This window comes from Apaloderma vittatum, unplaced genomic scaffold (genome assembly GCF_000703405.1).
Source record: "Apaloderma vittatum isolate BGI_N311 unplaced genomic scaffold, ASM70340v1 scaffold7226, whole genome shotgun sequence".
Lineage (NCBI taxonomy): Eukaryota > Metazoa > Chordata > Aves > Trogoniformes > Trogonidae > Apaloderma > Apaloderma vittatum.
The window spans coordinates 6,678-30,802 of NW_009721154.1; the positions used below are offsets into that span (position 1 = coordinate 6,678).

Below are 24,125 nucleotides of genomic sequence, written 5' to 3' on the forward strand. Positions count from 1 at the left end.
ACATGCCACAATGTAACTATAAGCAACACCTTGGTTGGTTTTGAGCCCTTTCTCACCAAAGAAGCAGCTCTAGCCAAAATTAACTGAGCTGAAGTTTGTGTTTGAAATATGTCCATTTGGTCATTTCTTGTTCTCTAATGAAGTTCTATTCCATTCTTCACTGTAGTGAATAAAGGAATTTGTGTGTATGGTTCTTTTTTACTTTCATGTTGCAGTTAACTAGTTCTCAGTGCAGGTGCTAAACAACCTGTCAAGGAAGCTCCAGAATAAAGTAAAATATATAAAAATCTATCCAAAGTCTGCAAATAAATTAAGAAACTGTAAAGTGTCAAAAGAGTTGCTGTATGAATACAAACCCTAAAACATAGTCTAGGAGGAGGACCAAGAGAAAGTCCCTGGGTAAGGACAAATCAAGCCAATTTTAAGTAAGGATCTCAACAAAAGCGTTGCACAAAGAATGGAGTGGTTTTTCAACCACATATTTAAATTCTTACATTATCAGTTGAATAAAGGCAACAAAACCCAGTTACTCAGAAAACCCTTCTAGCACAGAACATATTTCAAAGGCAGTTCAGCTCACATTTCAAACAGCTATAGTTCTCATGAGGTTTATTGCCTGTCAAAATTAATGGTTAAGCTTTTCAAGTCAGTATCGGACTTTCTGCACTTCTGATGTTACAGACATGCTGCTATTGTATAGACTAGTTAGTTGTTGTTGTTTAAACTATGAGTTGGTAAAAACGTAGAATGTTTAGTTCTGCAAATATTGCTCCTCCTGGCTTATACATTTTGCATAATGTGTTAAAAGCACAAGGAGTCAATAGTCTTGTACAGATGCAACTTGACAATGTATTGACTTTCTAAGTTAACAAAATAAAATTTAAAAGCGAGTCACAGAGAGCAACAATCACTACTGCAATCACACATGTATGCTTAAGGCTTCACTTTCCCTGCCCCCACCCACCACACACATAACTTGCCCCACACATTCTCTCAGAAAGACAAAATGAGCTACGAGATTTACTAAATTACAGCCACAACAGCAGCTAACTGCAGCAGCCACAGGATTTCTTTCAAGTGAAGCACTGACCCTTTGCATTTCAACATTGAACACTGAGCATTTTAGATAGTTTCAGTCATTCAGGCTCAAGTTCAGCACAGGATGCTTTCGCAGGCTACATGAATGCCATCATCTCTAACAAGACAACATTCTCATTTCTCGTTACAAAATTCACAACAATCCACACATTACCCCAGTGGTTTGTTATTTTTGGTGTTACTTTTTAAACTTCTGCCCCACATTGGCAAGTTGCTAAAAAGGACAAAAAAAAAGAAAAAAAAAGGAAAAAAACCCACCCCACAATGCCTCCATACCTACAAAAAATCCTTGGCTTCTCCAGTTAGCAAAACTACAAACCATGGTATCCTCAGTGTTGGTTTGCAGGAGGGGGGAATCATAGGATAGAAAACACAGTTTCTGTAAGTCTCTAAAGCACAACCCTGTTGTTCCTACTTCAAAGTTACAAGATTTACTGAATGAAGACTGGACAAGTCACTCATGCTTTTCTCCTGCATTCAGAAAGGCACTGATAGATTACAGTGTTAAGTATTTATCTCCCAGTTCTTAAAGAACAAAGCCTAATGTGCAGAAAGCTGAAGTCTCTGAATAGCAGAAGGAGTTGTAGACACTGCGATGCTAAGAAGATAGTAATAGTGGTAGGGCTACAGTTACGAATGAAAATAACTGCAATTAAGATGCAAAAAAGCAGTGGTACTACTAAGACAAGCACATGCACATCCATTCTTGATTTGACAACACAATCTAGTCTAGTTCAAAGAGCCAAGAATTTAACAGTTTTTTGGGAAAAAAAAATCTTCAACAGGACAGCTGTGTCCTCATCTATAAAATAAGCAAGAAGAGAAAGATAAATACACATCTGAACCCATTAACTGAAGAGGAAACTCAAGTTGTTGTTTTAGAGCTACAGACCCTCAAAAAGGATAGTTTTCCATCTCATGTTACTTTTAAATCATCTGTTCTACTCTGCAGATTTTATAGTTGAGTTCGAGAAAAAAGCTCCTCCTCACACGGATCAGCCCATTCACTTCCACCTTCTGAAGCTGTGTCTTCAGAGCTGGAGCTATCACTGGAGTAGATCTTCTTCCTGAAGCCATTTGGTTTTGCCTCAGCATTTATATCATCTGCACATCTTGCTTCATAAACAGAAGAAACCTAAGGATTTAAACTGACAGTGTTGATGGGGAACAATAAAGCACATGCTCGCTTTTCTCTGGGATGGGAGGTTACAGAGTTTTGGAGTTGTTCAAGACAGATGTCACAGTTACAGTGCAAGTTCTCCTCTTTCCTGCCTGTAGAAAGGACTGCAGAACAGCAGGAAAGAAACGTGGGGCTTTGCTTATTTTTCCTGTTCCTTAATTTTAGGATTTTCACAAAACAGCAAGAGAATCAAAAGAGTTAGAATGCTTTGTTATGACAGTTCATGTTAGAAAATTACCAGAAAAAATATATCCAAAATTTGGTATGAAGTATTAAGTATCAAGAAAACACAGCACAGATCTGACTAAGCTTCAGGCAAACCCAATATGTTTTCAGCTGAATCAGTGAGGCTACAGCAAACACGTCAGAGTGTATGTTTAAGTGCTATCACCACTATAAAGTTTAAAAAAAAGTATCAGTAAGTGCACAAGTACATGACATTTTTTTCCTACAGAAAATATCAGGGTATTTTTGCTTGCAAGCAGGACAGAATTCAGCACACATTATGTTTATGCCTTTAGTTACTGGTCCTTTCTGCCTTCATAGTGCAGTCAGCCCACTCTATACCCACTGAAATTAGAAGCTGAGGAAAACACAACTCATTTAGCACACAGGATGAGCAAAAGCCAAGTGTTCCCAAAGGAAACTGAGTTTGCTGAACTACTAGAAGTACAACTGTTTGTACAAAGGGTTGTACTCCCCAAAGTACAACACTGAGGAAGAAAGTTCAAGACGCAGGGGAGATTAAAAAAACAAAGCGAGGAAAGAAAAGCTTTGGAAGTTTTGTGCAGAAATTTCATTTGAAGCCAGACTGAAAACTGATGAAAGGAAAGATGTAGTAGCACACCCGTATAAAATAAACAAAAACCTCCGCCCCCAAACCAATGACAAACTTACCATATTAAAATCTAAAAGATGTTCATCATCATTGGATATTTCCTTTACATCTGCAAATTCTCCTACACCATTCTCTCCCTTGGTATTTGTATAACACTCTTACATTGTGTTTGTGGGGGTGTTTCAGAGGAAAAAAGGAAGAAAAAACAGAATTGAGGAACACCGTTATTTACATTTAGCCAAAATGAAAGCATCTAGAGAAGTATTCTTGAGATTCACACTCTAAGCTATGTAAACTCTGTGCTTGAGAGGGATTTTAGTCTGACATCCTTGACAAGGTAAGATTAACCTTATGGAAGCTTCATCAAATCTTACCTGGATAAGCAAATAATAATAAAAAAGAAACTACTTAGTTAATGAAAGCTTCTAAAACAGTAAGGTGCAAAAGAGTAAGAATTACTTTTGTATTATAAATGCTCCAGTACATTTTCCAGTTTTGATACTCCATGGTGTTTTAGACTATTCCCATTTCTACACCCACACAAAATACACAATAACAATAGCACCTGATCCTGACTAAAGCTCCAAAAGCAAAAAAAAGTGGACATGAATGGTTTACCAGCGTAAACTTTCATATATAATATCAATGTATACCATAGATATATATGGATCACATGCATCAAGATCCATAAACAAAAAATATCCGCACAGAAAACTGGATACACCTAAAGATTTGTGAAAGAAGAACACCAGCTCTGAGGATAAAGCTCTGGTTCTGTTAAACTAAGTCTAAAAGAGAAAAATCATGCAACTATTCTGCCTCACAGAAATTCTGCTACTGTACCGAGGGGGTTCTGGACTTCATAGTATTTCATACTGTAAACTCTATTTTCCTCTGATGGAATAAGGTGGTGAAACACTTGCACAGTGATGCAGGTTCACCAGCAGATGTCAGCAAAAAAATGACACAACTCCCAGGAAATCAAGGATTACCCTGTGTAAAATACATACTCAGGAGTGCAAGTCACTGCATTCACTATTAGACCAGTAATACCTCTGCAACTGTCACCATGCAAAAAACCACTCAACTTTACAGAAGGACACTAAATATCTTTATTTTGTAAATACTGAGGGTTTTCTTTTCTAATATGGGAGGCTCTGTGACCAGTCCAGAAGGCAAATCAAAGCCTTGTAGGCATCAGGAGGAGTCAAAGTGTTGTAAACACCAAAATAAGGGCATTTAGACACCAAGAACAAGTTTAGTTGGTTGCACTCCAAAAAAAAAAGTTCAGTAATAATTACTGGCTAATGTACTTTCAGATTATTAAGGAACCAGGTCTTTGATCAAAAGCATAGTGCACTGAGCCCCTGCCAAAAGAAAGGATCAGATAGCCTGGCAATTCCGTATGCAGAATGTTCTTATTTTGTACCTTCTTGCTTCTCCCCAGAAAAGGTAAATTGGTACACAGGCAAAAATAAAATAAAATAAAAAAAAATGCGAGCATCTGTCTAGAATCTTGCCTGGGCTTGGGCCAGCTGTCAGACGCTACAAAATCTGGAGAGGCAGCAGAGGGGCTGGAAGCACCCCTGCTTCCGCGTGTGAGCAGCCTGCCTGCCACGACGGGACTGACCTCTTGGCACGGGACAGAAACATTCCCGGATTGGCACTATGAAAGGAGTGGCCAAGAGGCAAATCCCTCTCCTGCCCAGCTTGAGAGAAATTCCACACATACTCATAAAAGGTAATTATCACGTTTTCACATTCTTATAAAATTAGCTATTTAGTAACTGTTATTCAGGTTGAAACATTGAAAATACTTTATCAGGTTTTTTAGTAAGTCAGAGATTAACATTCTGTTTACTTAATTCCAGATTCTGGAATTAAGTAAATTTGCATAAATATTAAGACTATTTCAAAAGTACTTTCATTTCAAAACCATTTAGAAGCATGGTAGAGATCTATTACAAAAGCAACGGAAGCATCTCGGCTCTTTCTTGGCTAAAAAAATTTATCATGGAAGTTAACTGCTTTTTTTTTACTACAGATGGTAGTTCCAAGTCATCTACAGCAATTTCAGTGTGTAAAAAGGGCATTTCATTCTAACACCAGTGCAATAGCAAGTTAGTTTGAACACGTACAGCCTCTTACCTTCACACTGTGATGCAGGAAAAAGGGGAGAATAGAGCGCCTTTTCCCACCAGCACTGCTTTTCCTGGCTGCCACTCATTCTCTGCAGATTAGTATTCAATATAGGAAAGTGTTTAGACAATAATCACACGTCATTATGCCATAAATAATATACTTACATGTAGAGGAGGAAACTCGGGTAATTACAACCAATTTGCTAGATCTTACAGGTCACACTGCTCAATTTCTAATATTAATTGGAAAGGACTGCGAGACTACAACAGAACATCCATTATCTGAGCTCTCATAGCCAGTAAGAACTCCACACAGGGGCCCAACACTTTGCCCGTGTGGAGCTGTACAAATACAGAACAAAAAGGTGCAGATTCTAGCCCCACACTTTCTAATCTAAGTACAAACCAGGAGAGAATAGATGGCTACCCAAGAGATGAAACTACAATGGAACAGAGTTAGTCAACATGACAAATAGTTCAGTGTAAAACAAAACAGAAAAGAAAGCAAACAAAAAGCCACAAAATGTAATGTTTTAAAGTCTGGAAGGGTGAATTAACAGTATCATTACCATCAATGGGATAACGTAAAATTAAACTGCGGAATTAATGCATCAACATGAGGAAAAACTGGTTATGAGGATGATTATTTGTCTTTATCATAAAGACAATCTCAGTCTACTCACTAAGAACACCTAAACACTCTTCCCCACCACTATATTTTAATGCTAATCTAAGTTTACCAAGAGCCCTTTCCTTATGAAATTAATGGATGTGGCTAAAATACCAAAGGGCTTGTTACAACAGACATGTCCCTTGTTTTATGACTGCATCGCAAGATGATGCCAGCTTCTAACATCCCTACAGGAGTGCTCTGTTCAGAAGTGTGTACCAGATTAATCTTTTTCTTGCAAAATTCTACTATAACGAATATGGAATTTATCCACACACCTGCTTCCTCTCATAACACCAAGGAACAGTCCTTTTGGACACACCCTCCAAAAGCTTAAACCCCATATCCAGAAAAGAACTTCTTAGGAAAGTTAAACTATAGTTTTAAAAAAGAAAAAGCAAGCAAAAAAGGAAGGGAAAAAAGATTAAGAAAAGAAAACTCAAGTGTATTTGAAGCAGGCCATAATAAGGAATATGTGCATTTACAAATAAATTCAGTCACAGAAGCCTCACTCTGCTGCTGATTATAGAGGCATCTGAACTACGCAGGCACAATGCTTCATTACCTTCAAAGTTGCTCACATTGCTGGTGCCACATCCGCACACGTGAGAATGGTGAACACAGCAGGTTACAAGCAAAGGCAGCTTGAGTGTGGAAGGGGATAACCAGCTTCCCGAGCTAGGTCACCACGGAGCCTTGAGCATGGCTCAGGGACTGACACTGGCTGCCTCAGCCCCCGTGTCCTTCCATCACTGCCTGGGTACCAGCAGAGCTAGAGAAAGCCAGAGACACAGCTCCTGGCTCAATGTAGCAGCAGCCCAGCAGGACTTGAATTCAAGGTCAGACCTGTCCTGCTTGCCATCACGTTGATCCTCATGTAAGGATATGTGTTTTTTCTAAACCAGCACTATGGTCAGATGAGGAAAGGAAAAGAACGGGTGGAGAAAGACCCACTATTCAAACTAAAGCCATTTGGGGGGTTTGTTTGGGAAGGGAGGGAGGGAATGAGCTGATGTCCATTTTATACATTCACTGAAGAAAACCATTTTTTCCTACAGTTGTTTAGATGTTTACTGTAATTGCACGGTCTGTCATCATAAAAGTCTCTGTGAATTAAGGAAATACACCCAGTTAGTAAATACAAAATACCAACTCCAAAACAGTACCGTGACTCTATTTTGCTTTGTTGGCAAAACCAGCATTTTCAATTTATGCCACTGCCTCCTCCTCTCTTACATATACTCACATAGACTTCCAGTATTTTATGAGAAGTTTTATTACATTTTCCAGCTACCCATCTAAATAGCTATTATTCTCAAGGGTACTGATATTAGAAATAGCAAGTGAAAACCTTTCCTCTCAGAACTATTCATACTTATCTTACTTCATTCCTACACGAGTCTCCCTGTTACCTCTCCCATACTGAGAGCTAAGCCAACAGCAGAAAAAAAGGTAACTTTAATGTTTTCTATTTTATATAAGTTTTTCTGTTTTGTATAAGAGTTTGAAAAAGTAAAAATATGTCTTTCATTGGCATCTAGCTCACGCCTGTTTCTTCCAACATCATTTTATGCCTGTTCTCTCCAATGAACCTTCCTAACAACTTCATACAACAGCAAGGCTGTCCACTTAGCTCTTTCATCCAAAATTTCAAATGAAAACTGTAGTTTACAAAAGAACAATCATTCTTTGCAAACATCAGCACAAATATTTTATAAAGAAATAAAAAGCAAGTATTAGATTTTTTTTTTAACTAAAAACATATCTAGGGCTGCTTCAAGGATCAAATTACTGTGAAACGACTCTGTAATCTAGCTGAAATAAAGTAGCTAACATGAAGGAGAGATTTCATGAGCTTAAGAGGATAACAACCACTTTAAACAGTGTATTGGGTCTCCAGCATCATGATGGAAAAGCAGTTCAGGACACAACAGAACAGAAAGGAAAACAAGCAGAGAAGTGAAAGATGTTTCCTGCACCACGAATGCCACTTTCTACAGCTGGTGAGATTTTTCCTCACCTCTTCCACTCATGCATATATCTGAAATCAAGCAGCCGAGGAAGATCACTGTTCGACACAGTTTTATTGTACTGTTGTTTCTGTACACGACTGCTATGGACAGCGATGCACAAGTCACCGATGAAGCTGTGTTACATTGATGGGGGAAATGGAGAAGCCACTCTGGCTGGGAAGCTGGGTCTGTCAGAACAAACACCCAAGAAGAGCATTCGAAGCTTTTGCTCGTTTTGCTTGTGTAAGCTCTTCCATACTCACTACAGCAAACGACGTACCCAACAGCCCAGTTTTCAACTGTGACCAGCAAGTAGCCTGATAAACAGCACGCCTGAGTGGTACTGTTGGTTTGCTGACAGAGCTGCAATTTAACTGTAGTTTGTGTATGACAGGATACTAAGCCAACTTTAAAGAATATATTGGACAGGCCCATTTAGGCAGGTGAGGAAACAGTGACTACCAAAGTTGTAAAAGACCAAGTCTAGAAGCATTAAAACACAATTCAGGAAAAAAGCCCCGTTATATGATAAAATAATACTGGTACTGTCATATCTGCAGTACGAGGTTTTATTACCTGATTGCTAAATGTGCAGATGGAAAAGCCAAGAAACAAAAGGTACACTGGACGGGGCAAGGGGCAGGGTTCCTTTCCCCTCTCCTTATGTACACACATGTTGATTAAAAAACCCATAAACCCAAAAATATTTATTTTATTTATATTTTGTGGTTCTATATATACAAAAATATTTCTCCTCAGCTAAGAGCTTGGTTGTTCAGACAAGGAGTTCATTAAGAAACTACTTTAGTCTTTCCTCTTGGCAGAAAGTAACAGATAAGTTTTAATTTGCAACCTCACATACATTTCTTAAGAAAGCATTTATGAATATGCAATGCAATTTTTCTCCACCAAGAACTGGCAGAGGATGTGCTTAACATCTTACATTTTATCAACAATCTGCATAGGGGGAAATATTAGTATGACTTTTTTGCTGTTCCTTAACTCACAATTTTGTATGAGGTAGCAATCATTTTCCTTGATTTCTCTTCCCTACAGTAACAGACAAAAGTCCACAGCAAGTTCATAAGGCAGATGAGTCATTTGCTAGTAAGAAATGTTACATTGGTCAGAACTTTATTCTTCAAGCAAAATTTATGCAAAGCATCTTCTTAGAGCTGGAATCTACAGTTCTAAAGAGCATCTGCCTGAAGGTCTTGAAAAAAGGCAGTTCCATTATTTTATGAAAAGTTCTATTTAATTTTCCAGCTATTATTTTTCATCTAAATTGATATACCTCTCAGGACAGACTATTTGGACTTTAGATACTAATTTGAAAACATTAGCACTGAATATTTCTACTCTTTCAGAATGCATTCTGACAAGGATCAAGACAGTGACAAAAGCTGTGCAGAATCTAGACAGAATAAGCACAAAAGCCTCATTATGATCCAAGTATTATCTAAAGTGTTACGACTGACAGTTTCATAACCAACCACAGAAAAGGTAAAAGTGGTGTTAACCTCTAAGTACATATTTCCTTGAACCTGCTCTGCAACCACTAACTATCAAAAAGAATACAAGAAACTCATGAATAATATACAAGTCAAAGGAGCAATGAACCCACTGAGTCCCATTTCAAAAAATGGGATCCTAATTGAGTTCATCAGCTACCCAGGGAAGATACATCTGGCTCCAGAAGCTGGTCACAAATGAACAAAGGGATCCAAGACTATACTTCATAGTCTTATAACCTATTTGGCAGTCACCTAATTCTCGAATTTCCCTAAAAAGATAAGGGACCCTATGAGATCTAGTCTCTACTCTTACACAAAGCCAGAATCAACTACAATTCACTATTCCTACACACTGAATCTCCTCAAGATACAATTTCCAATGCTTCCCTAAAAATAACTGAGTCTTACAGTAAGCTCATATATGCGTCCTTTCTCAGATAGCCCCCAAACTACTCTTTTGCAGTGCAGTCCTTTGCTTTCTATGTGGATGACTCTAAGAGCTCTTCGACATTTTCCCCACCTTGATTCTTCTGATTCTAGGGCACAAAGCAGACTCCTCTGAATTGTCTCCCTCTTACCACTATCTAGGTGGTTTATGGCAAGTTATCTCCTACACTATTGACCTCAGAACCCACGAATGTAAGGGACCCCTCTTCCCTTCCTCTCGTGACAGCTCTTTCTAAAGGAGTTACACACTTATGTTGCATTACTCTAGTCAAGCAGAGTACCTCACCACATCTAACAGGTCAACTGAGACAAGAGATCCATAAATACCACTTTTTCCAGTAAAACTTCCTCATGTCCAGATGCACTGACCTAGGCATGATCAGACCTTAGAAATTTGGTACCGAACCCAGCCAAACTCACAAGTGCCTTTACCTCAATGGCTCATTAGTGTAAGCATTCTTAGGGCACGCCTACTAGATCAGAGCCCATATAAAGTTTGTTGGTAAGAGAATCACAGAATCACAGAATGTCAGGGGCTGGAAGGGACCCCAAAAGATCATCTAGTCCAGCCCCCCTGCCAGAGCAGGATCACCTACAGCAGGTCACACAGGAACACGTCCAGGCGGGTTTTGAATGTCTCCAGAGAAGGAGACTCCACAACCTCCCTGGGCAGCCTGTTCCAAGAATCAGCACTGTTATATTCAGAGACCCCTATCCGGATCAGATCACATACTCACCCACGACTCCACTGGTAAGTAAAAGGACACAGGTAAGTAAAAGGACTGTACTTCTGGGGGGATGTTTTTTGTGGGATTTGTTGCTTTTGGGGGGCAAATGGTGGGGTTTTGGGGGTTTTTCTGTGGCTTTGTTGTTTGAGTTTGTTTATTTTTTATTAATCTTAAGGCTAGATATAAAATTATTATTCACTTCTGAAGAACTTATGCAGGAGCTATCAGCAAGTTCCTGCTGCAAAATATGCTGTAATTCTAAAAGAAGTGCTCTAATACAGAAGGTAATAGGGAAGAAACTGAACCAAATTCTCCTAAAGTCTTATAAATAGGAGGTATTCAAAGAGGTGCGTGTTTGCACAGCACGTATACAATTCAAGCGTATGTGATGCAAAACAGACTGTATTGCTATCACACTGCGGTCTACATTAGCTTTTGCACATTCATTATTTAAGCAAAAACATTGGAGGTATCTCAGAACACAACTCAAACTTTATGTTAGGTAACAGTGAGTTAAATCATAACTTTAATTTTTGCCACAAGTCAATAAAGGAAGCAGAGTTTCATTTAAAAAAAATCCGTTGCAAATATGCATCTATACTAAATGACTCTATTCCATAGCCTCTGCTCAGGTTAAAACTTTTTCCCATGCACGTATGCGTGGAGTGTGCAGGAAGAATGTTTCTCCTAAACTGTTCTAATTCTAGGTATTTTATGTTGATTTTGGTTAATGCTGGTGAAAATAAATAATATCACTCTTAAAATAAAAAGGTTTGCACACACGTTTGCACCCCTTCCAACACACGATACAGTCATCACCTTTACTGACTAACCAACTAAACCAACACATTAGAATTGCTTTAATGCTAAAAACCCCTCTTATTTTACGGCTAGACTTAAATACAATAAGTTTAGATGTCCTCAGGCAAAAAAACCCCAAGTATCTTCAGATGCACACTAACGGCTCTCAGAAAAGCCCAGAGTGTGGACATGTCCTCTTGAGACATGCTACAGGAGGGTTAGTTAACCCAGGCTTTCTGAGTTTAGGCTCTAATAAGGCTCCCAACTCAGCTAGGAAGAGCTTAACTGCAAACCAAATTGGAGCCTAGACTGCTGAGATGGTTGTTGGCCCATTGTACTTCTCAGTGACTTGTAATTTTGAAGCTATGAAAACATCTACAAAATCATGCAACCTGAGCAAGGGAAGCAGCTGGTCTTCCTCTTGCACTAAGGAACTTAAAGGAAACATAACACTAGAGCTCTTCTGAGGACTCTTTAGGACCAAAGTGACTCTTTCTGCAAGGCCTCCCACAAACACAGAACCTTCCCAGACTTCAGAAAAGATTTTTGGAGCCACTTCATCACTGTTAACAGAAAAGCAGGAACCAAGGTGTCTAGAAACGGCCTGGAAAAGTCACAAACTTGATTCTCTTGTGCAGGCAGCAGACATGAACTTACTGACACAGAGAAAAGAAACTGCAATAGCAATTAATTTAAAAGAGGATAAGAGAAGAAACAAATGAAGAAGGAAAATAAGGACACTGATTTTGTTCAGCATAAAGTTAGCTTTTGTTTTAGCGAAAGGTAAGCTTTCCCATACATGAAGTAGTGTTTCAGACTTCTGAAGTGAGGAGTATACAATCACACAACGCAAGCTGGGTGCAACTCTTCAATTGAAAACAAAAAAACTCCCTCCTAATGTAGGTACTACAGCTGCTGAGTACGCGGAAGGGGAGGCTGACGAGGAAAAGAAAACGTAAGATGCAAGTTGTAAGTATCCAGACAATACCTCGGGGCTGGCCACGCAATTACATTATTTTGTTGGTCAAATATTTCTTCTCAAGAGCAGAGGGAGCTCAGAGCCAGAAAAACTTAGCATCCATGTTTTATTTCTTTTTGTGTCTATGCTGACAAGAGAACATTTTAATTCCCAGATAATTAAGCCTTTCTACAAACCTTTCTTTGCTGACGTTTACATACAATATTTCAACTCCAATTTCTACTTGGAATTAACTCTATTGAAAAGACTGACGTCAGGTTTTCCTCTCAAAATTTTACAATACGTTTGAATTGAAATCAGTAATCTCTCATTACTCAAATTTTACGCACATTTTAACACACTATATGTAAATCAGATAAGCTAAAAACCTAAGGTAAACTGATTTTAAAGTCACATGAGTGTACACATGCATGTACTTCTAAAGGTACACAAGATGACTCCGTAATGCCTGGAGCATTGTTAATTTTTCACAGAATCACAAAATAATTGAGGTTCAAGAGGAACCCTGGAGGTTATCACGTCCCATTACCCCTGTTCAAGCTGGGCCACCTAGAGCAGGTTGGCCAGGACCGTGTCCAGACATTCTTTGAATATCTCCAAGGATGGAGATTCTACAACCTCTCCAGGCAACCTGTGCCAGCGCTAGGTTCTTACGTTCAGATGGAACCTCCAGTGTTTCTACAAAAAATGTACTTTCTAGAGACCTATACAATCGCAAACATTTAAAATGAACTGTCACATGACAAACTGCTGGTTATCAGCTGCCAGTTGCAAATTCTGTAATTTTATATATCCACATACCTCTTCAAGCTCTCCCGAAGAAACAGGATTATCCTCATACGTGGGGAAATGGCACCCTGCTTTACAACTGCAAAACCTGCCAGTCTCCTCACGTGGCTCCACTATTCTGCAGCTTACTTTAGAGCTCTCCACCGCCCTCCCATCTACAGATTCTTTCATACTGCATTCTAAACAGGGATCTTGGCTTCCTACTGGCAACATCCCAGCTGACTCTTCTTGGGAATCCAACGATGTTTGTGCACTCTTCTCCATTCCAGACTTTTTTAATCTGGGAAGGAATTTTCCAGATTCAAGCTCTGATTTTCCATAATAATGCCCTTCTTTTTCTGCATCTTCTTCCAGAGGTTTGAGATCTGCTTGTGGGTCCTCAAATACATCTACTTGAGAAGGGACAGCAATACCTCCCTCATCTTTTTCTGACTCAAATTCTGACTCACTTCCACCACCTGGAGAAAGTTCAGATGCAGAAATTGGGCGAAAGTGAGTCCTTGGAGAAATCCGTATGGCCCTGTACTGAGTTCGATCAACACCACATATCCTGGGGTGTAAAGCCTCACTGTCTGAATCAGAGCACAGAATTGACTTAGGTTTAAAACTAGGGCTGAAAGATGCAATTCCTTCTGGCTCAAACGAACACTCTACATGAAGAACTTGTGAGAATGGATTGTTCAGGTCAAAGGAAGAGAATGAGTATTCAAGCCCTGGTTCTTCAACTTGAAAGTTACCACAAGCTCCCAATAAGTCTTCATGGAAGATAAAAGAAAACCCCTTATTCAATCCGTTATCTCCACTCTTCGACTGCTCGTTCTGTTCAAATGATACAAACGGCCTCCATAATTGCCTATGACCAGGGGCAAAGCTATTACCTGGAGTCATAAAAACATCTGTTCCAGCTATTGTCACTACATCGGAAGCCGCACACTGCAATAAGCTCCCTTTTGAGTGACTGGGTGGCACCACCGCCCACTCTCCATCACTGTTAAATGTTTTGAGCTCCCCATACACACCACCAAGTATAAAGGAGTTTTCCTTATCCTGGTTAGCATCCCATGGTTTCGATGGTGTAGTATAGTCACCACCATCTACTTTCGACAAATCATTTGAGACAAAGGCTCTCTTCTCTAAATTCTCCTTTTGACCTTCCCAAAGATGATACTCTGATCTCTGCACTGCTTTATTGGGCTCCTGGAGGGTTTCAACTTTTGCTTCTGTATCCAAACAGCAGCAATAGTTATTTACATCAGTTGAAAACAATTCATCTTCTATTCCTTCTATTTCTACCATCGCTGCAGAATTTCTGTCTGTCATATTTGTCCAAATATCTTTAATTACCCCTGAGCTGTAGCCATCTCCATGTGGACTGCTTTCACTACACCCTTGTGTAGTTTCATAGTCTTTACTTTCTGCTTTTTGTTCTAGCTGGATACCACAGACAGATTCTAGCTTGGACTTTTTTTTGAAAATCAAAGTGGGCATTTCTCCTAAAGTTCTAGCTTGTTGCTGGCAGGTTTCTTCTGGCAAAAAATCTAGAATTTCTTCATCTACATAACTTGAAGACACTCTAGGAACTACGTAATTAATATCTTCTGCATTAAATTGTGTGGATTCTTCATATGGAATATTTAAAGTCTCATTGTCTGAACGTGTTTCTTCCGAGTGTGACCACGGACTACAGGTTCTCGTTGAAAGATTGGAACAGTGTTCATTTTCATCAAAGGCACTATTTTTGGTCCATATGAGCAATCTAGACTGTGTTTTCCCAAGAATATTAGCAGTGCTACTAGAATCTGCATTTTCGTTTCCCAAGTTGAGTGTTTCAAAAGAAAATGGTAAAACAGAGTTACTGCATTGCACTTCAAACACTGAAAAACAAGAGTTTATACCAGACCCTTCATTAATATCTGAAAAGAGCTCTTGATTGCCAGCAAGCATGTGTGAATTAAGCATTGTGCTGTCTAAGACGGGGGAGAATCTGATCGGAGAATCTCCTCCAAAACTTTCCCCATCGGCATCACCAGAACTAGAAGATGAACAGCACTCCCAAAATTGAGCTAAGTTACTAAGGTCTTGCAAGAACCACCCTTCAGCACCAACAGAGCTGGTCGAATCTGTCCATATTGCACTTTCCCCTTGCAACTCCATTCCATCTAACACTATGCAACATTCTGCCTCAAAATCAGTTTTTTCTTTACTCTTTTGTCGAATCATATTTAAAATCCGACTCTCCCCTTGCATCGTATCTGAGGCACCAGGATCCAACATGGATTGATCAATATCCACTTCATAGAAGTGCGTTAGTTCTGATAGATGAACATCATCTAAATATTTGTCGTCCTCTGGTTGAGAACATAGTGAGGTCCCAGCGAGGTCAATATCCTCATTTAGAACTGCAGGCATTTCTACAAAGTGACCATCGATGAAAGTACCTGCTGCGAGGTATGTTTTATGAATATTATTGTTGCTAATACAAAGACCATGCACTGATTCAGACAACTCTTCTACAGCCTCCGATGATATGCCACATACATCTTCTCTGTTGCGGTACGTAGTCTCCAGCTTGCTCTTTCTGCTAAGAGGAACAAAGTACTCTGTGATCGGCTCAGTATACCACAGGGGTTCTTCTTTATATTCCTTTTCATTAAATCTTTTCCATCGCTACCGCCAGCTTCTTTTCTTCCAATTTCTTTTAATGGCCTTTTACCTCTTTTGCACAGCTGTTTGATGGACCCGCTGCTACTGCTGCTGCTGCTTCCGCTGTGGACTTTTCGATCGGCCTTTTCACTAGATTTCACTGGAAGCCTGCCTTGCCCATTACGCCCTTTTTTGTTTCGAACCTCTCTTGTTTTGTGTCTTACTTTAATACATTTCATCGATGCCTTGTATTCACCTTGATTACCACTAGAACTTGAGCCAGCCTCACTGGATCCAGATGACCAGGAGCGAGGACGCATCTTTCCCTCAGGCTTATGTCGGACTTGCTTTTTGTACAAAACAGGCTTCTCTTCAACAGTGTTGTTACTAAATTTGTTTTCTTTCTCATTTTTACTTTTCTTCTGCTGGGTTCTCTCCTGTACAGTGGCAGATGCTTTATTACTTCTGTCTTTAGTTGCTTCACTTTCGCTATTGCAGTCCTTTGGAGAAGATGTATCCGTGCTAGTTGGTGGAGCAGTGGATGAAGATGAGGAGCTAGAGTAAGAGCAGACTTTGGATTTATTCCATACAGTCATAATTTCCTGCAGGCAAACTGGCTTTTCAGAAAGAGGAGGAAATGCTTCATAGTACCTGAAAGCAAACAAAAAAGCGGCACTCAGATCACAGAAGTTCAGACACACATTAAGGTTAGAAAGTATTACTAAACCCACATCAAAACATTACCAATCTAACTGCCAAAAAATATAGTTTGCTCTACATATGCACATGCCACTCACTGTCCTGTTTATTTGAATGATAACAAAGGGGAGATTAAGATAAGCTTTAAAAGTGTTTATATTAATATATGTTTTAAAATACACTGTCAAGTAAAACAATGCCATTTTTAGAGAGTACTAAACTTCACTGTAGGCAGAAATTGGGGATACTTAAAACAGCAAAGGCCTGACTCCAATTCAGTTAGATAATGTACAACTCACGACAGTCCTCTTAAGCATGTTTGGAGTATAAATGAGGAAGTCCCAAAGTTCAGTCACTTCAGTCCTGAATTTCAATTTTTAAAAATCTCTTTTGTGAAAGCTCTACATAGTTTGATTGCCCAGTTGCTAAGAAAAAGCTATTGCAAGAAAAAGCTATTGCATTAGTTCTCGAGTGGTTTAAGATACTTAACAGCTTGTCACAAGAAGATAAAAATATAGTTTTCTGCAATGTTTAAAAGTAGAACGTGTTTGACAATAAAGAGATTTTTACTGAATCGCACATATTTCAATGAAAACCTATTAAAAACCAATCAGTTCCCTATCAACCGTTTAGCAACATTTTTACTAAACTGTTGCTACCAATAGTTATTATTAACAGACCCAGAAGCAGTCCTATCTCCAAGAGCAGTCAGTGATAAAACTTCTGTAAAACTTCAGTGACACTGGACTCAGTACTTGGTAAGTAACAGACCACTTTGTTTATAAAGAGTTCAAAGGTTATAAAAAGTTTGTTTCCCATTTCTGCAACAGAAGACAAACAGTTCAGAACCCAGGAAACTGAGTCTTTCCCTGCAAGTCTAATATATCAGTTAATGCTAGTTTAAAGGCTTTTAATTTGTCTAGTTGACTAGGTCTTAAGAAAACTAAAATAAACTATGGTTTGAGTTCTGCAAGCAGTCAGAACTCTGCCAGAAATTAAACTAGCCCAAGGTATCAAATGCTCATATTTAAATATATAAAGAAGATGGCAGAAAAAAATTTACATTTCTTAATATCCACAAAAATCCAGATTCCCCACTAAATTAACTTCACAGTGATAAAATACAGAAATAAAAGGAGAAGAGAGAAAAACATCTCAGATAATAACAACAATAATAATAAAAAATAATAAAAGCATACATTTCTACTTGATCCTTTGCTGTGGGAGATAAATCAGTCTCAGGAGACAAAGAGCCTTCTAACTTTTTGTGAATCTTCTCCTCTGTTTTGGAAGAAAATTCCAAATACTTAACAGAAAAATTCAAAAAGCCAGTTTATTTTATAAGAGTATTTAACAAAAAGTACTAAGATCTATTCTTGTAATAGCAGTAATTTTCCATAAAACACTGTAAATAACAGAACAATTTATAATCTCATTATTATACAGTAAAAAATTACAAGTTACAACCCAGGATTCACGTTTTCCACAGCTGTCTCAAGTGTTGAAAATTTCACCAAACAGGACTGGCTAGCAGTTGCACGCAGCTTCATGGTTATCAATGCTCCCACTAGGAGACATCCTACGGAATTTTTAGTTACTTCATGTCCAAATCCTTATCTCCTTCTTGCACTGCTACATATAAAAAACCAATTTTTAAAAATATCAACTGTTAAATTATTTTTATGAGTGGTTGTATTTCACTTCTCATGTATTTCACTAAAAGAAATACATGAAAAGAAAAGCAGGAGCTGCTGCTCTTTGGGGAGCATAGTTCTTGTGTGAGAGGTAACTAAAGATTTCTGATTCTTTCTATTAAAATCTATAAAATAACAAAAAAATGCTGTAAAATACACACTAATTTTACCTTCCCTCACCCCAAACAAATGGTGAACATTACCTTGGCTCAGTAAGAAAGTGTCACAGTATAGCACTATGAAATACTAAGAGCTAACTTGCAATTACTGTTTAAAAACAGAATCGTACCTTCAGCAGGTGAATATTTATGCCTTATTTATTGCTATTTATACTACACAGTAAGAATATTAATTTTACTGTAAATGTCAAAGGCTGCTACTATCCACCTGAACAAATATTTCTGTGCAATGAACTGTTATTGGGGACACCACAATTTCGTGTTGTGCTCCCTGCCCTAAGCTGGGCAACAGAGTCCCCATTAGCACTGCCCTAAAGCCCGGATCTGTCGAGCGCACCTCTCGGGGACGGCTGCCTGGACGCTTTCCACAGAAATATCTAGTAGGTAACTATTTTGAGGCCAGCTTACTCTTTCCAAGTATCAGTACACAAAAGGAACAGAATTGAGCCTACTTTATGTTGATTTCTTCTTTTTTGGGGGGGAAGAGGATATGCTCAATATGGAATATTTACTAAAAAAGCAAGCACAGCTGGGTATGAACAGTTACAGCTTTTAATGAGGAAAACTCCATTTGCGAATGGCTATTTCTTAGGTAAGCAAAGCATAATAGAACAAATTTGCTTAAACTATTTGAATAAAATTATTCAAATGTATTTTAAAATTGCATGGCCTGTATTAAAAGCTAGTGAACTAACAGCCTGCTCCCCTATCCATCCATCTGAGAGTGTCATACAGTTGAAAATTACAATATATGTCCTCAGAAGATCAAAGCTTTATTCCCTACCTTGCTTACTCTGAAGGTCTTTCAGTCTGGAGCAAAGCTCCTCCACTAACGTTTCAATCCCAGAGCTCTGCACAACGAAACCAAAGGGGGAGGAAAGAAAAAAGAAACATAATTTACCACAAAGAATAATCAACTTCCAGAAAGACATTAATACAGCAAGCATATCTTGACAGACATGTATTTTTATTTTTGCATGGTAACTACACATTAAAAAGCAACAAAAAAATATTACTAAGTATAAGTACATTCCTATAAATACAATAATTAGAGATCAAAATAATTCCAAGAAACGCATAGATACATCCACACAGAAGTTTCAAACTCCAAGCCACATCATTGCATTATTGTACATCTCAGGTTTTGCAAACTCTTCAGGTCACATTTAGGGCACTGTATCACTTAGGAATCTGGCCCAGAGTGTCTGGATAAAAGTTCAGGAATCAACCGATCACTATGATGCATTTTAAAAAGCTAAGCCTGTGTGCTTGCAAAGTTTATACCTGTGAGAAAGGGACTGTAAAAGGATACGGAAAATCAGCAGTGAAGGTGACAAGGAGACCAATATGAAGACATACAGGTGTACGTGGCAGGAAGAGAGAAGAAGTGCTCCTATAGTATTTTCATGCAAAACTTATCCTATAGTTTTGCCAGTTTACAATGCTTAGGTGTTCTTCTTTTTAAACAGCGTTGTTTGCTCAGGACAGCAGAGGGAAAAATAAACATACTATCTTCCCTATAAGCAGCTATTTTCCTTCTCTGTTCCACCACATACGCCTTCCATACACTCAAGCTTCCTTTTAAATCCAATTTCCATGTTATTCCTGCATGCATTTTCTTCTGCTTTTACTATCTGCCTAGACTTGAGAGCATTTGCAGATCAAGCAGCAGCACCAGAACAGCAAAACGCTGCAAGACACACATACACAAAATGCTGGCCAATGCACTACCAACTGTCCCAAAGAGAAAGACCCCTGCTACTCTAATGGAATAGAATGTCAGCCAGTGAAATACCAACCTGTGACCCTTCCTATGGCCAAGATGAGGTGTAGCTATTAATGTACTTATTATTTCGATGTTTATGTTTGGAGACAATGCTTTGCACTTTCCATACCTGCAAGCAGCAGGCTGGAATCGCAGCAAAACGCAGAGATCTGAAACAAGTGAGGAGGATGCAAGAAGGAAGAACTGTACAGCTTCTTGCAGCCTATGTGCAGTTTCCTCAATAACAACTCCAGCATCTGGTCCCCCTCGTACCTGGAGATTCTGAGATTTTTACAGTTCTCCTACAAAATTACCTCACCATCTGCATTTGACATAATCTTGCAGGCATATAGTCATGGAATATGCGTCCTCTCCAAAGGTAACGCAGGTCAAATATCAAGTTACAGAAATGCAGAAAAAAGAGTTTGATTTGCTGTGTCACCATGGTGGTATAAAGATTTCAGTCTTCCAAGATCTAAGAGTTCCTCCTCTCTCCTGATGACTCGCTGAAATTGCTGAGAAATGTGAATACATGTTCCTAAAGCAGAAGAGAATACTACAGGAAAGGGAATACTAATTTATATCGTGAAACTAGCTTGTTCACTTCTCTGTCAGAAACAAACACTTGAAAAAAATCATACACTGACGCAATGACTTATCCACTAACTTCTAAATTTTAATTATTTGCAGTCAAGTGAGAAAGCAGTTTTCTATTCCTAACTGCATTGCTGCACTGAAGTGCTAAATATAAATCTTTATGCCACACGCTAAACCGAGGATGACTTAGCAATATCAAACTTTAGAAAGCATCTTCTAGATCTGTAGATTTACCAACAGAAATTGTTTAGAAAGAAACAAGTACCACAGTAATACGGTCAAACCTATGTAGCTGTAATAATTGTCACTTTATGCCTATACTAGTCCTGGCTCCCCCCTCCTCCCCACAAAAGGGCAACAGAGGAGAAGGTGGCCTTGTTTTTTGCCTAGCTCTCCAAGCTGCCTAATCGAAAGGACACCTGTAGCAAATACTCAAAATCTACGGAATACAGATTCTCTTCCTTAATTATAACATCATGTAAAAATAAAAATAATAATAAAAAAAATCCCCCAAACCATCATCAATATGCTCACCATTACACCGAAGAAGTGAAAAGTTTTGGAATCAAACGCTTAATTTCCTCTGGACCATGAAACTAATACTTGTGTCAGCTGACAGGCTGTACACTGTCCTGCATAGCGCGCTGATGTAGCTAGCGATCGCTTTAAAAAAAAAAAAAAAAAAAAGGCAGGGGGGAGAAGCCGCTGTGCAGAATGCCAAGTCTCAAGAGACCACTTGCTCAACCTCTTACCACAGTATATAAAAACAAGCTGCAGACTTAATGTAATGAATGCCTCAGCAATTAAATCATTTCATATATGGCTGTATTGTGCTCAGAATATAAAATTTAGTTACTGTATTTTTACATTGTTCAAGTTGTAGTTGCAGCAACCCTACTGCCAGAAAGTAAGACACTCCAAGTACTGGCTTGGTTCAACAGGACACCAGCAGTTAACAAAATTCAGCATCTGCAGATGCTGTACTTATATTCAAATTTAAAGAAAAGTAATACAAATACTGCAGTACTTTAAAAACGTTTTTCAACATGGAAGTTTAATTATGATTGCTTTCACAGTTGGAACACGAAAGGCTGAAATCTCGTAATTATCTGTCAGATTATTTAAACTACTGACCCAGATTTCCACTAAATCTTTTTCTGTCATTCAAAGTACAAAGGGCAGCAAGTCAGTTTTTTGATTCATATCTTTCTTTCACTTTGCGTAACAAATCTTCCTCCCCAACAAATCCACATTTTTTTCTCTTCTACAGTTTCCGACACATTTCTATTTCCTTTCCCTGCTTTCATTTGCATCCAATTCCATCGAAAGTTGTTCTTTTTTTGGCTTTTCATCATCTGGCTGAAGCAAGGGAAAGATTACATAGAGGATAGGTGTTACGTTACTGGCAGAGGAGTGACCGTGCGAACAGATAAATTAAGCTTCTGAGCTCAGCCAGCATGCACAAGAACAGTCAATCTCACTGGTGGAGTTACAGGACTCTAACAGCCTGTGTTGATTCCTGACCAACATGACTCGATAAGAGCCAAATAACATAGTTCTGCGTAACGAGGAATGAGAGCAATTAAAAAAAAAAAGCAAAGCTCACACACACTTTTTATTTTTTTTTTTTATATGTATCTATAATTACTACTTTTTCCCCCTCCACACACAAAGATCTTTCCAATGTGCTCTCCTTTGGAAGTAGAGCAGTCAGGAATCACAAATGGTAACTCATTAGCTTAATGCAACCCAGTTGCTTTTGTACATACGTTCACATCCCTGAAAGCTGCAGAAAACGTTCCCGGAAGATATTAAATCTATAAATTTACTTTTGAAATATCTTTTATAAATTTAAAAGAATGAGTTTAAGTCATTGTGAACCACAGAAACAAAACAATATTACATACACCAAATTCAACTCCAGTGAAAACTGCTGCCTATGTTAACAGCAGGCGCTGGCTTCAATGTTCCGAGAGCTTCTAGTGAGAAGCTGTGCAAGGTGAGCTCCCCTCGGATTCTCCGCCAGCACGTTACTTCTGAATTTTGTAAACAAGCACTGCACAGTCACCATCCACAAGATTTCACAAGTTTTTCCCAAATTTGATCACAAATGTTCACGCACCACTACCATTTCACAGTTATCCTACAGAACTAAGGACAGCATTGGTCAGCAAAATTTTTTCATTCTACTGATCTTTCACCCCTTCCCATCCCCAAGTAATGACGTCTAGGTATGGCTCTCTGTACTCCCATCCAAAAAAAATGCCATGAAAATGTATACTTTGTTCTGCAGATCTGCACACATGCAATAGCCAAAAACTCTGGAGGGGGGAAAAAATGAAATAAAAAAGGTAGAACAAAGTTGTGATAGCCAATATTTAGAATAAGTTTTTCACGTCTGACATACCATGAATATACACACAGAAATAGAAAAATTCCTTCAGATTGTACGACTCAAAAGGAAGAGTTGTTTTTTATGGTTTCTTTTGGTTTGGGGGTTTCTCTTTTTTTTTTTTCCTTCCCCCCTAGCCCAACATAAGTTAATGGCTTCCACCAGACACTTTGAACTGTGTAGTGTAAATATTTACTAAATCTGGCTTGTTACTTCAGGCCTGTAAAGTATGAGGAAAACAACTCCTTACTCCTCTTTAAGCTTTTTGAAAAGACAAAAGCATTACACTTCATTTTACTTTAACAATTAATCACTCATTTGTTTAAGACTTTTTGAGAGCTTTCCAACTCACACTTTTAAAACAAATTCTCATTTCACTTTCCCAAATGTACAGAATTGTTTAGGTTGGAAGGGACCTCTGGAGATCATCTAGTGCAAAGCCCTGCTGAAGCAGGATCAGAAAGAGCAGAACGCACATGCTTTTTCCACAGGATACAAGTTCATATCAATCTAGAAATTAAAATAAATCAATATATTCATTGTTAGCAGGTCACAGGACTCTCCAGACAGGGATGGTGCCCTGACTGTAGCGCACTAGGACCGTTTCCTTGGCATATAGCCTGTCACCAAGAGCTGGATTAGGTGGTTGTTCTATATGAATCAGCTGTTAAGCCACGTGAACTCAGTAAGGCACAAAATGTGATTCACTGCAACCATAAACCTATTTCTATGTTTTGTAGGATTATGAGAGCTAGATAAAAGTCTAGGCTTTCAATTTCTATTGCTGTGATACAGTATAATTCACATGATTACAATTTATCTCAAAAGAGGTGCTCAAGAGATAGAAAGATCAAAAATGGAACAAAAAAGAAATACAAATTCCTAACCCCAAGATCAGCACTACAAAAATAAATGAATAAATACATAAATTCACTAAAACATATAAAGTATAAGAAGGT

At 38.5% G+C, this 24,125-nt stretch overlaps 1 protein-coding gene across 1 annotated transcript; it reads right to left on the reverse strand.

The window, feature by feature from the left end:
- Positions 1 to 988: 988 nt before the first annotated feature.
- Positions 989 to 20,622, reverse strand: LOC104275337 (uncharacterized protein KIAA0232-like). Its single transcript, XM_009871263.1, is given in 9 exon segments — positions 989 to 2,233; positions 3,176 to 3,273; positions 5,265 to 5,346; positions 13,210 to 15,851; positions 15,854 to 16,491; positions 17,739 to 17,820; positions 19,197 to 19,263; positions 20,308 to 20,347; positions 20,492 to 20,622. Coding segments are annotated over 9 exon segments (3,960 nt in total). The 3' UTR covers positions 989 to 2,053.
- Positions 20,623 to 24,125: the final 3,503 nt, after the last annotated feature.